The following is a 13,023-nucleotide window of genomic DNA, read 5'->3' on the forward strand; positions in this document are numbered from 1 at the left end:
TGGCAAGGTGAGGTTTTGGTGGAGATGGTCCCCACACAGGAATCTCCCTCCCTCTTCACTTGTCCTGACCTTTTGACATGACCCATCTCTTTTTGCTGCATGTTCCTGGCCCCTCCCTCAGTCCATGAACCAATAGATGGGAGGCAGGTTGCATTGGGAGAACCTGCAACATGCCAGAAGCAGGGAAGTTGTGCAGGCTGTGAGCCACAAGAGAACATGCTTAGCTCTCCCTGGTCCGCCCTAAGAGGGAGAGGGAAAGGTGCTGCTTGCCTGGGGAGTGGAAGCAGGAGCTGAGAAGTGGGAAGCTGGGCTGAAAAATTAACCTGTGAGTGACTGAGTTCTCTCTAGCCCCTCAGTAAAGGACATTACAGACAAGGATCCACAGGACTTCTCTGCTCTGAGGAGAGTAACTCATTTGAACAGTGAGGACCTCCAGCTTTGGGCACTTCCTGGCATTGGAGGAATTGAAAACAGCTGGCCATCAACTTCCAGGAAATGCTTGGCCCTGGCTGTCATCATTACTGCATTTCACAGATCACAGCTGCATTGTTGGCTCAGTTATTTCCCCTGTACAAGCCCAGCTGTGAAGGGGTATTGTCATTGTCACGACCGCTGTTACAAATGCCCCACAATTAGTATATGGAGAAAATAAACAATATTTTCTCATTAAATCATCATAGCATGTTCAATGCTGCAAAATGCATACGGCTCCTGTGACACACACCCCCCCACACAGGCCCCCCTCTCATGTTCCTGCAGCCTCTCTGCCTGCTCGATTCCTCCTGCTTTTCCAGGGTCAGTGCCCCAGCAGGGGCTTTGAGCTCTGATGGGGATACCAAGAACTACTGGGGAGAAATGGTGGGGCAAGAGGTAGAAAGGGGTGACAGGAGTTATTGAGGAAAAGGTGAGGGGCTACTGGTGGGAAAGGAAGTGGACAGGAGCTAAGGGAGGAGAAGGGGTTAATATGGAAGAGATGTGGGTGACAGGCTAGTAAAGAAGACACGAACTACTGCGTCTAGATATTCCCTGATAAGAGGTTCCCTTCTGGCCAGTGACTGCAAAGTTCCTCAGATTGCCCTGATTCCCCCACAAGCTGCCTCTGGTTCCTCACAAACCCTTGCGCCCCTCTCCCCCCCCCACAAACACACACACTTTTGAGGGCAAGAAATAAGGCCCTGCATTTCACCTACACCCAGTGATTCAGTGAACAATGATCAGGAAAGAGGCCAGTCTAATTTTCTTTCAGAGCAACCATGTGTGCAGGACCAGCCGTGCTATTGCCTAAGCCATTCAGACAGCACTGGTGTCTAAATTCTGACTTCAGAGCAGCCTATTCATTTGGGGGAACCGGTATTCCCACTTCATTTCTCACCCCTTTCCTCCTCGGTGACATTCCCTTAGCCCACTCAGCTGCCTGAGGCCCCAGGACAAGCCTATAGTTGAGGGCTAGTGACAGACTTCAATGGGACTAACTATTATTATTTGTATTACCTGAGAGCCTAGGAGCCCTTGTCATAGATCAGGACCCAAATATGTTACTTGTGTGGCTAAAGCTCTTCACAAGTTCTGGCCCTGGTTTGTTTTTTCATAGTAATTTTTCTTTAATCAGTTGCTACAAATGAGAATGGGGCGTGTAATACTAATATTAAAAGGAATATTGCCCAGGAACAAAGCAACAAGTAGGGAAAATGACCTTTTCTTCAGAATTTGTCTACTCACTGTCCTTTCTTCCTTTCTTTAAAAATGACACTGGTGGAGCCATCCTTCACTTAGAGTTGTTGGTAATGTCTCTTTAAAAAGCGGGTGATCCAAACCAAGATAACAGCAACAAGCAATATCAAAACCAGCACAGCACAAACAATTCCTGCAACACTGATCCCACAGGACAATGTTACAGTGGACAGCTTAGTACCTGCTAGAGATTTGGGCTCACAACACACTGTCCCTTCAGAGTCTTCAATTTTATCCATATTCTGCTTGTACCAAGTTATTAAACCAATATTAGAGCAGGTGCATTCCAGTGGATTGTAACTTAAATTGATTATACTCTGGTCAGATAAGTTAGTTAACATGTCACGTGGTATAATATGGATCCTATTATTGGCAAAATTGAGATAGATGCTCTTGAGATTGGAAAATGCATTTGTGCTGAATGCAATAAGCTTGTTGTGGCTCAGGTCAACATGCTTTAGCTTCTTGAGGGTGTAAAATGCTTGGTTTTGTATAGCTGTCAGATCACAGAATGATAAAATTAACACCTCTAAACTGGATACCTGGTGAAAGAGATTGTCATGCAGAATGGTCCCTGATGGAAACTTATTCCCCCTAAGGTTCAACAGGAAAAGGTTTTGCAGCCCCTGTAAAAGGTGCTGAATGTTGGTATCAATATAGGAGTAAGAAAGGTTCAGGACACGCAAGAGATGCAGATTGCGGAAAGGACCCTGGGAAGCATTGATGTGAAGACGTGTAAAAGCTAAATCCAGGAGCTCCAGGTTCGCACCTTCCTTAAAGGCCAAATCTTGGAGCTGAAGCTGCTTGTTGTAGCTCAGATTCAGGTGTTGTAATCCGATCAGGCCTTTTAGCTGCTTGCTGCAGCAGTCTCCATTTTCTATGTAACTGTGGCTTAAATCCAGGTGTTGAAGCTTTGACAGTGTTTCTAAACAGCCGGAGCCTAAGTCCAGATTCTCAGCATTTTCTCTGATATGGAGGTGGGTGAGGGAGGAGAAAGCGGTGGAGCTAATGTTGCAAATGTGCTTAAAGGCGTTCCTATTGAGAATTAATTCTTCCAACATGTTCATGCCACTGATGTCAGGAGGTAACATGCTGATATAGGTGTGAGTCAGATCCAGCCTTTGGAGTTTGCTCAAACACTGAAATGTGGCAGCAGTCATGTGAAGGAAATGCCGCTTTTGCAGATTGATATCCACCACAGAGATATTGCACAGGTTCTGTAGCATAGTAGGGTTTATGGGAAGCCCATTTTCTACATCCTCAAATGATCCCAACCAAAGAGTATGGGTTTTGGTATCCTGCATCCCTGCTAAAACCACAGAAATGTCAACGCAACCTCCAAAGTCCAAGCTGTAAAATAAGTTGGACTGGAATGCCCCAGCTTCAATGTGCATAATATCATTTCCCTTCAAGATCAGAGTTAAATTCTTTGTCTGCAGCAGAATATCTATGTCTTTTGCTGCTATTCTTTGTATGTTGTTCATTTGAAAATCAAGGTATTTGAGGTTTCTGGTTGGAAAGCTTGGAGGGAGCTGCAGTGAGGAGATGTGATTGCTGCCCAAGTCAAAAGTCTCTAAATTATCCAGATTCTGCATTGGAATAAATGCTAAACTGGTTAGACCTGTCTCAGTTAAGACAAGATGCTTCAGAGACTGTGGGCCAACAAATGCTGTATCAGCCAGAAACATGAGTAGATTTCCAGTCAAGACAATAATGTTCAGATCAGTGTTACTTTGAAAGGCACCTTCGTACACCCAGTTAATTTGACACCTTGAAAAGAACACAATAATCCAATGACGTTAGTAATAAATCAATCTGATGAAATTTTCCCACTGTTACATGGTCATTTAAAAACAACAATCGAAATGCAATCTCATGTACAAAGAAAACCCAATGAACTATGGTCTTCTTTGAGTTAAAAGCTATTATTTTCTTTGCTGGTGGCACATAGCTGATATTCAGAAGCCCCTATGTTTTAAACTCAGATAAGAAGATGACATAATGGGAAGTGAAAACTGTCTAGGGCTGATCGGGTGTGGAGGTCCCGACTGTGACGTTGTTCATGAAAGTCACACAGAGACATGATAAGTAAGGGGGGGTTTTCCCATTGCCTTCCCTAATCAACACAACCAAAATCTTATCCCTATAATAAGGGCACTTCTTACAAGGCTAGAATCTCCTTCTCCCCACATTCCATGAATGATATTTTCATGGAAAAGCAGGTGAGATGTTTCCTACAGCAAATTTGTTGGTGCTAACATAAATAATAGGTTGTGAGGGTTTCACCCATTGTCCTGCAAATGGTCCAGTGACTCCAAGCCTTAACAGGAGAGAGCCCAAACAAACGCTATTTCCAAATATCTAGGCATTCTTAATTGGCAAGACAATGCAACAGTTATCTGCAAGAGTCTCTGAAGGTTCTGCTGTGAAGATGGTTGCCATGGTATGCTATGGAAGCCTTCAGTTCTTTATTGGTATTGCAAAAGGTTGAAACAATGGCATATAAGCAATGGCAAATTCAAAATAAGTTATGAGTTGTGTGATCAGTGGAAGTAACAAAGATTTCCAGTACCTTGTTAAGTCTAAATATACCAGATTCTTTAGTTTGCTGAAGGTTGAATTGTGAAGGGAAGAAAGCAAGTTAAAGCTGAAGTCAAGGATTTCTGTTGTGGCTGGGAGTCTTTCAGGAATCTCTCTCAGTCCTAAATCTTCACAGCTATAGCTTTTGTTGGCTATAACCTGTGGAAATCATATATTTATTATTAAATACACCAATATAGGCATACTCTGAATGTAAACACGAAGCTCTGACATGCACATTCTACCAAGTAGCTGCCTTAGAAATAAATCATTTAAAAACATAACAGTCTAAACATATCTTATAGCACTTACAATACCTGATCACATTCCACTGTATTCCAAAATCTTGAATTAGAACAATTCAAAAACCTAATGTAGCACTGTATTTAGAAACAAACAATCCCCCCTTAAAGATTAAACGTCTGGATAGCAGTGAAGTGAGTGGAGAAAGAGCTATTATGACCCAGATGCCTAATGGTGAGGAAACTGAGTTCAATTAAAAAAACCCCAAACTGCTGGATTCTGCAAGGATGGAGGTGGGAGTGCCGCGGATCAGCAGCAGGAAAGCCTAACAGGAGTCTATTGGCAACATATGAGAGAGTTTTTTGAACTCTTAATATCAACCTGAAATATGCAATCCTGGGACTTTGTGGAATGCAGTTTTTAAACCACAGGCTTGGATCTTTTATGCTAATATTAAGTGCACATCATTCTGTATTTCATTAACCAATTAAAATATGTAGGACAGTATAAATTATTAATCCCCAATAAATAATCTGTGGGTTTTGTAACAAGGCTCACTGTAAAATAAGTCCCAGGGAGTTATGAAGATCTTGCAAAGAGAGCTTGGCTCAGAGTGCTAAAATACTGTTTTATAACAGAAAATGTCTGCTCAAATAAAAAAGGAGCTGAGCTGTGTTTATACTCTCAGCAAGGGACTGCTAAGCACATTTAGCTGAAACTAGACAAAAATTAGTATCTGAGAAACTGAGATTTTTGAATTCTTTTAAAGACTTTTCAGTCTTGGAAATGGAATAATCTGTCTCTTATGCAAATATATTCACCCCTCCAAAGTTAAAACAGAGGGATTCATTAATATACCAGACCTGCCTCTGACTTCACAGGGGACTATATTGTCAATCAAAACACAAGGGTGTTATGCACGCTCAGGCACAGTCCTCAGTAGGCTGATCGGCGCCAATGTGTGAAAAACAGGTGCATGAAAAGTCCATCTTTATTTCAGGCTTCAAACCCATGATCGCTGCCTAAGCAAACAGGCTGACATTCACAAGTGCAGTGGAATCAATGCCTAAGGAATGTCTGCCCATCAGAACCAATGGAATGAGAGTGCAGGGAAGAGGCAGCCACTCACCAGAGGACTTCAAGCCTTCCTTTAAGTAAGACCAGGCCTTCTTTCTTAAAGGAACCTTCAGAAAAAGGCTATGTTGTCTCCTCAAAGACTCTTAATTACTGCTGAAATTAGCTCCAAGGAGAGAAGAAATCCTTTGAAGATTTCCCAGCCTACTCTACAGATTCTCAAATGCTGAGATTAAATATAACTGGCATTGTCTAAAGTCTTAAATAAAATAACTCTCAACTCGCTACAGAAAACACAGCTAAGCTTTGAAAGAACAGATCTATACAAGTGCTGGTCGAAAAAAGAAAGAAAAAGTTGTGAACGCTTTAATTTTTTCCTGTTTTTTCATTGAAATTTTGGATATAAAAATATTTGGACCAACCCTATTCTGTTCTTTAATAGAGAATTTCTATCATTGGACAGTAATGCGTTCATTGGAAACTATTGTTAATGCAACAACCAGATTCCAAGAGAAGCCAGCCAGATTTAAGAGCAGGTATCAGTCTATTAGTAGCTGATAATCTACACACTTCCATTTATAAACCATTACTCATTTTCGATCATCCCATAGATGGGTAATGCAAGGAGCGTGTGGCCTTCACCTTGCATTAGCTATTGGGATGTGAATGATTTTAATGGTGTCCTCTAATAAACTATGGACTATTGTATTGCTATGCAGCAGTGCTGAGAATTTCACAACTTTGCCAAATGGAGAACTAAACTAACACTTTTTTTCATTGCATTTGATTATGAAACTAGGGGCAACAGGGGTGGCTGGGTGATCAGGTGGTCACTTAGGGCACCAACGTTCAGTGTTCCAAAAATCCTCATTTTTGGGGTGGTTGGGTTTTTTGGGTGTGTGTGTGTGTGTGTTTTGCTTGTGCCTTTTATGTAGCTGCATGGGGAGTGCCAAAAATTTTTCTGCCAGGGTGACAAAACATCTGGGCCAGCCCAAGTGGACAAGTCTCTAAGAGTTGCAGCACAGAACTCCTAACTGAGGAAAAACTAAGGCTATGTTTACACTACAGCCTGGACCGACACTCTGAGATCAATCCATCGGCGGATGATTTAGCAGGTCTAGTAAAGACCGGTCAAATCAACAGCAGATCACTCTCCAGTCAACCCCTGTGCTCTACCCCCCGACGAGAAAAGTAAGGGAAGTTGACGATAGAGTTTCTCCCATTGACCCCCCCCCCAGTGTAGACCCCGCAGTAACTCAACCTCAGGTACATCGACTCCAGCTACGTTATTCAAGTAGCTGGTGTTGCATAGCATAGGTCGACTTACCGCGGTAGTGTAGACAGAGCCTAAGGTGCCCTCCACAGGCACCAACTTTTCAAAGTGCCGGATGGTGCTCAACTCCCGATTCTTCCCCACGCCCTGTCTCTTCCCGCCCCCACTCCACCCCTCTCCCAAGCGCCGCATCCTCACTCCTTCCCCTTCCCTCCCCCAGCCTCCTGCACACCAGGAAACAGCTGTTTGCGGCAGGTGGGAGATGCTGGGAGTGAGGGGGAGGTGCTGACCTGCTGGGCCTGCCGGCAGGCGGGAACTGCTGGGAGTGGATGGGGGGAGCTGATAGGGGGACTGTTGGTGGGTGCTCCAGCCCTGGAGCACCCATGGCGTCGGCGCCTATGGTGCCCTCCTGATCCTGGGCTGCTCTGGGACTCCTGGCGTAAATTATACAGTCCCGAGGGAGTGTCGAAGTTACAGCAGCCTCCGTTCATTGCCTTATGGGATGCAGCACTGCTTGCTGCAGTCCTGACTTAAACATGTCCTCCTTGCCCCCAGCTATGCTGCTTTCTGCCCACAAAACCAGCGTTTGCGAGGGACTCTCTTTCCCTGTTCCTGCAGTGGGGGAATCCTGCCCCAGCCAGATCCTGGAATTTGAGATTTCCTTTATGCCACTTTGCCAAGAAGACTGAGAAGGGGTGAGGAGCTTGCCCTATGTTGGGAAATCTTGATTTGACTGGTTAGCAGCCACTACGAGATCCTGGCAGGAGGCTCTGAGGTGGAGCTATTTTTGTTTACTTAACCACATCTCAATACGCCCTACTAGCAATGGTTCCAAAATGTGCCAGTCAGACCACAAGATTTCTTAATGTTCCTGGCTTACTAACTAGGAGAAGCGTTATTTAAATCATTTTGTGTTGAAAAGAGCAGTGCCTCAATGCACAACCAAAATGATTACTGGATTATTCCAGGGAACGTCTACACCTAAAATGCTACAGCTGCGCCACCTCAGCACTTCAGTGTAAATACTACCTATGCCGACAGGAGGGGTTCACCCATCACTGATGCAGGCAATCCACCTCCCTAAGAAGCAGTAGCTAAGCTGATGGAAGAACTCTTCTGTCGACCTAGTGCTGTCTATACCGGGAGTTAGGTTGGTATAGCTATGTCTCTCGGGGGCGGATTTTTCATAGCCCCGAGAGATGTAGCTATACCAATATAAGTTCCTAGTGTAGACCTGTCCTTATCGCAAATAGATGCCTGCAGCACATAATGGGAAGGTGTGATGAATTTGGGCTATGTCTGGACCATTTATGAATTCTGATTGATGATGTGAAGTTATATTATGAAAAACTGCTGCATCCTTCTGTGCCTATATGAACATGCATCCACCATTACTAACTAGACCTATAGCAGATACACACCAGGCTGGGACAATGGGAAATACTTATGGTTAACAATGATACTTAGACCGCACCAAGCTTATGCTAATAAAGCAGCTAATAAAGAAATCATTAGGGGGGGAAAAGTTTCACTGTTTTGTCTGAAGGGACCAGAGAAGGTAGGCGCAGTAGAAAGTTACCAGGAGTAGAACAAAAAAGACCAGGTGACCAGCAGCAGTTTAGATGAAGAAACCCACAGATGAGGAGGGCAGACAGGAAAAGGAAACATGAGGCAGGAGAGACAAAATCATAGAAGTTGGGTGGGGGCCTTCAGGAGGAAGAGGTCACCCAGCAAGACAGCAGCCTCATGGGGCTGGGGGACCCTGCCTGCTTTCCTGAGCCCATATGGCCCCAGGGACTCTGGACGACCGAAGAGACTTGGACCCCAGCCTAAAGAATGTCCTAGAGTGGTGAGGAAACCGAGGCAGGGCCAGGGGTGCTGGAACAATTTGTAGAGTGGTAGTGGTGCTGCTAATGGAAACCATATATTTGATGTTAGTTTTTACTACTTCAAGCGAGGGGGTGTGGCTGCACCCCCATCACTCCTAGGTCCAGCACCACTGGACAGGGACACGCATTGAGTGCTTATTGTTTTGTATGATCTGTACTCTCCTGTGCTTTACGTAAGTGTAAAAGGGCATAGAGGTGACAGACTCTGAACAAAGCGTGTCTCTGTATGTTAACCACTGCACAACTACTGCATGCCCCTGAGAGCGGTAAGCTGAGGACCGGAAGCTATGCACCATCAGGGTGGAGTTCCGGGAGAGGGGTGTGTTTGAGTAACTGGGGTATCTTGGGAGTCAGTGCTGGTCCTGGGGGCCTCTAGGGCGGGTGGGCTGAGGAGCCCCATTTCTGAGAAAGGGTAATAGCCTGAGCCTTGGTAGGCTACAGCACTGGTTCCTCCCTTGGCCTCTCTGCCACATTGCCTGGGCACTAAAAGCTTAACACACCCCAGGAGATCCAGTGCAGAAAGGCTTGTATTCCCCCCAGAGCAGTCCCAGTGGGTGGCCGACAGGGCGTGCTCACAGAAAGCTACTGATGCAAACTGACTTGTAACAAAATAATTCCATTTCTTTACAAGTAGAGGCTCCAATTATTCCTAGGTCACTCAAAATTTTCTTCACTCAGTAGGAATTTTGCAAGTAACACAAATACAGACAGTAGAACCACAAACAGGAGTTATGAATAACAGGAAATATAAAGAAGTATATAAAATAACCATAGAGTGACAGCAAATGAGTAGCTCCCATGTGCTCTATCCCCGAATTAAATAACAAGAGACAGTTCTAATTTAGAAGTTCCTAGACGATCACTTTAGGGAAATGTCAAATACAGACCTAAGAAAAACCAGTACATTCCAGACTGATGAGAGAAAAACACTGCTTTTACGCACTTTATAATTAACCTGTAGAAGTTGCAGCCATAGTTTGTTATTGGGGAAAATGGCTGAGTAAGATTTAAGAAAGAAAAGAAAGGTTTAGCTGCTGATGTAATTGAGAAGATTGCCTGCATTATGCCCTTTCAAATAAAATTACAGGAGCCATCAGCCCTCCCGCTTCAGGGCAGAAACTGGTCTCCAGATGGAGCAGAGGAAGAAATTCCCTCATGGTACAGTTTTGCACAATTAGGAGGATTATGGGAGTTGCACAACTTCACTAAAGCAAAGAATCTATTATAGGCCTCTGTGGCACATAAAATACGAAGGCAATTCCTATGAGTCTCTAACACCCCTCCCTCCCCAACCAAAAGAACCCTGAGAAGCATCTTGCCTTCATTCTTCCTCCCTGCCTTCTTCCCCTGCCCTTTTAATTAAAAACGAATCAGACCAGACAAAAAGAACTAAGGAGTGCCTGGTATTTCCTTATATTATTGCTCTGGTGTGGAATCTTATATCTGTTCAGCTACAATTATCCACTACATGAAAGAGAATCACTGTCTTGCCCATTTGTACTGGTGTATACAAATTCTTGGACAAAAATGACAGGAAAGAAACCCCTTATAACCTGTTCTTTTTTCAGCTCTGATGTCTTGCTGTAGACATGCATGTGAGATTTCAATATGCCCAAAGCATTATGAAATGTATAAAACACTGTCAGTTTCTGGCAGATACAGAAGGATCCCATATAAAAGGGCCATATTAGTGCCTGGGCAGTATCATGGAGTGTATCTGAAAAGGCCTGCCTTACTTTCCCAGTCCAAGGTTTACAGATACCCCCTCCCACCCCCCAACAAATCCTCCTGCACTTCAAAACGATCAGATGTTAGCATGCAAATAATCACCAAAGATTCATTATTGATTCTCTATGTATACTACACCCTTGCCTCAAGAGAAAGAAATAACTATCACTCACCTCAGTGCACATCGTATCTATAGGCTCAGATACTTCGCAGCTAACACAGAAAAGCCCCATCAAAATCAACCAATATATATGGCAAGCCATTAAGGCATTAGATGGCTTCTAAACTCAGATGATCTTGTGGTATCTTCTCTTAATGAAAGCAAAACCAACATAAACTGAAACAGTCTGCTGGAAATTAACTAAATGGTAAAGGCAGAAAAAGAAAAAAAGTTTGATAAACCTCTCAGGCTTAGCATGGTGAAATCATAGTCACAGCTTGAAAGGGGAAGTTCCCTGTTTTAAATATAGTCATTCAAATGACTGATAGAGAAATGATGTTTTGTGGGCCCAGAGCTTATCTAGAAAATGAAAATAGAGGGACAAACCTATGACTGACACTGATCTGGTTCACATGGGTATAAATAATAACAATTAGCTCTTATAGAGTACTTTGCATCAGCAGAGCTCAAAACATTTTACAAAGGTCAGTATCTTTATTCCCATTTTACAGAGGGGGGAAACTGAGTCACAGAGGGTGAGTGACTGTCCATGGTCGCCCAACAGGCCAGAGGCAGTGTGTGGGTTAGAACCCAGATCTTCTATGTGTCCCTATCCAGTGTGCTATGCACAAGACCATTCTGTAAATCAGGAATAGCTACACTGAGGTCAGTGGGGTTACACCAATGTAAATTAGGAGTCAGAGCAGAAATAGTCTCCTAGAAAAAGGAATCAGGAGGTTTAGGATTGTGTTTTTCACCAATAAATAATTTAATGTGAGTGGGGTTCTTTTATGTTAACTTCCCAGAGATCTCATGTCTTTTCCATGTCAGATAAATGGCACTGTATCAGTTATGAGGGTCACAGAAGGCTATGAAAGGATGAAATTGTTTGGTATTTGAATTTCTGCCAACCTCCCCCCACTTACTGCAAGAACCCCCTCCCCCAAATTTTCAAATCCGCTCTAGTATGGACTAAAATATTGAAACCTGGATGCCTAAAATTTAGGCTTCTAAATCCCTATTTAAGCTCTTCAGTACAAGAGGTCTGATTTACAGACGTGCTGAGTGCTGCCACACACTCAGCCCCGAAAGCAATGGGGAGCTGCAGGTGCACAGCACCTTTGAAATTCAGATCATTGTTATGTAAATGCCTTACTGTGGAGTTAGAGGCTGAAAAGGTTTTCATGAACAGCTGGAGCATTTGAGGAGGCCTATTGCTTACACCTGGAGAGGGCGTGCTTGGGATGGGAGGAGTGGAACTTACCAGAGAGATCCTAAGGCGGATGAGGAACCAACCCAGGAGAGAGGTAGTTTTGGAGTTTCTGCTCTCTCTTTGGGAAAGGAACCATGGAGGAGCTGGGAGAGGAGGCTTATATCCTGGGACTGGCCCTGAGGTGAGAGTGTAGCAGGGGCAAAGGTCACTCTTGAAGCAGGCTTGGGAGAAGACCAACACTACAGACAGACAGCCTGGGGGTAAACCAGGGACAAGGTCAGACCCAGCTTGGAGAGACTCAGTCCAAGAAATGGACTCCAAGGGAGAAGATCTGAAGGTCAGTGGCATGGCAGGAACTAGCCACCTAGGGAGAAAGCCCTGGGAAAGAGCTCTGCAGAGCCCAGGAGGCGGTGAAGAGTCTCTCAAGGACTGAGCTCAGAAGAATTTACATTTGTATGCACTTAATTTGGACTTTGGGTACCTTAGAAGGGGTGAGACTTTAGTTAGAGTGACCTGGCAAGAGGGCCAACTCACCATCGCAGACCATGCAAGTCCTAAGGAGGAGAGTGTGGCAGAGTAGTTGCAAGGCTGAGTCTTGCCATGGAGGGTGCTGTGAGATAAGACTATCACAAATGGGGGAGAATGTATGCTTCTCGATTGACCCCCAAAATAAGGACAGAGGGAGGCAGTCATGAATCTGGGGCAATAAAGGCAGAGCTGTGGGCCAGAAAGGGGTGCTGTGGAGGTCATGCTGCCATATGAGGGTAAATCAGCCATGATGTACATATTTTTACAATTATGATACTGTAGCCATGTGACTATCTAGCCAAGCAGGATTCCCTAGCCAAAACAATACATTTTTACTCAGCAGCACTCTAGCCAATTAAGAGAACCTTTACACATTGAATTACCTTTTAATTCTTCTCCAAATTCCTTATTCCCTCCTTGCTGGCTTTTATAGGAACATTCATCTTCACACCTGATACTGTAGTTACCCATCATCACTTGATGTAGACCGAATAGCCATGATCTGCAAACAGGGACAACAGACCATGAGTTTATGGAGAACTGTTGCATTAGGTATAGGATATATTTACAGTATGTTGAGCCTCTTTGTACACTATGGCTGACA

At 44.2% G+C, this 13,023-nt stretch overlaps 1 protein-coding gene across 1 annotated transcript; it reads right to left on the reverse strand.

Annotated features, from left to right (window-relative positions):
• Positions 1-464: 464 nt before the first annotated feature.
• Positions 465-10,856, reverse strand: CD180 (CD180 molecule). The gene is made up of 3 exons (XM_073346196.1): positions 10,692-10,856; positions 4,304-4,470; positions 465-3,501 (listed from the first exon to the last, which is right to left on the reverse strand). Exons 1-3 carry the CDS (start codon positions 10,779-10,781, stop codon positions 1,770-1,772), a joined length of 1,989 nt encoding a protein of 662 aa, XP_073202297.1. The 5' UTR covers positions 10,782-10,856; the 3' UTR covers positions 465-1,769.
• Between the last annotated feature and the right edge of the window lie 2,167 nt (positions 10,857-13,023).

This window comes from Lepidochelys kempii, chromosome 5, assembly GCF_965140285.1.
Source record: "Lepidochelys kempii isolate rLepKem1 chromosome 5, rLepKem1.hap1, whole genome shotgun sequence".
Taxonomy (NCBI): domain Eukaryota; kingdom Metazoa; phylum Chordata; order Testudines; family Cheloniidae; genus Lepidochelys; species Lepidochelys kempii.

Coding starts and splice junctions, on each gene's coding strand:
- CD180 (XM_073346196.1), bottom strand. CDS start 10,781: ATGGCTTGCCATATATATTGGTTGATTTTGATGGGGCTTTTCTGTGTT. Junction 4,471..10,691: donor TAGATACGATGTGCACTGAG/GTGAGTGATAGT, acceptor TGATTTCCACAG/GTTATAGCCAACAAAAGCTA. Junction 3,502..4,303: donor GTATATTTAGACTTAACAAG/GTACTGGAAATC, acceptor GTTCTTTTCAAG/GTGTCAAATTAACTGGGTGT.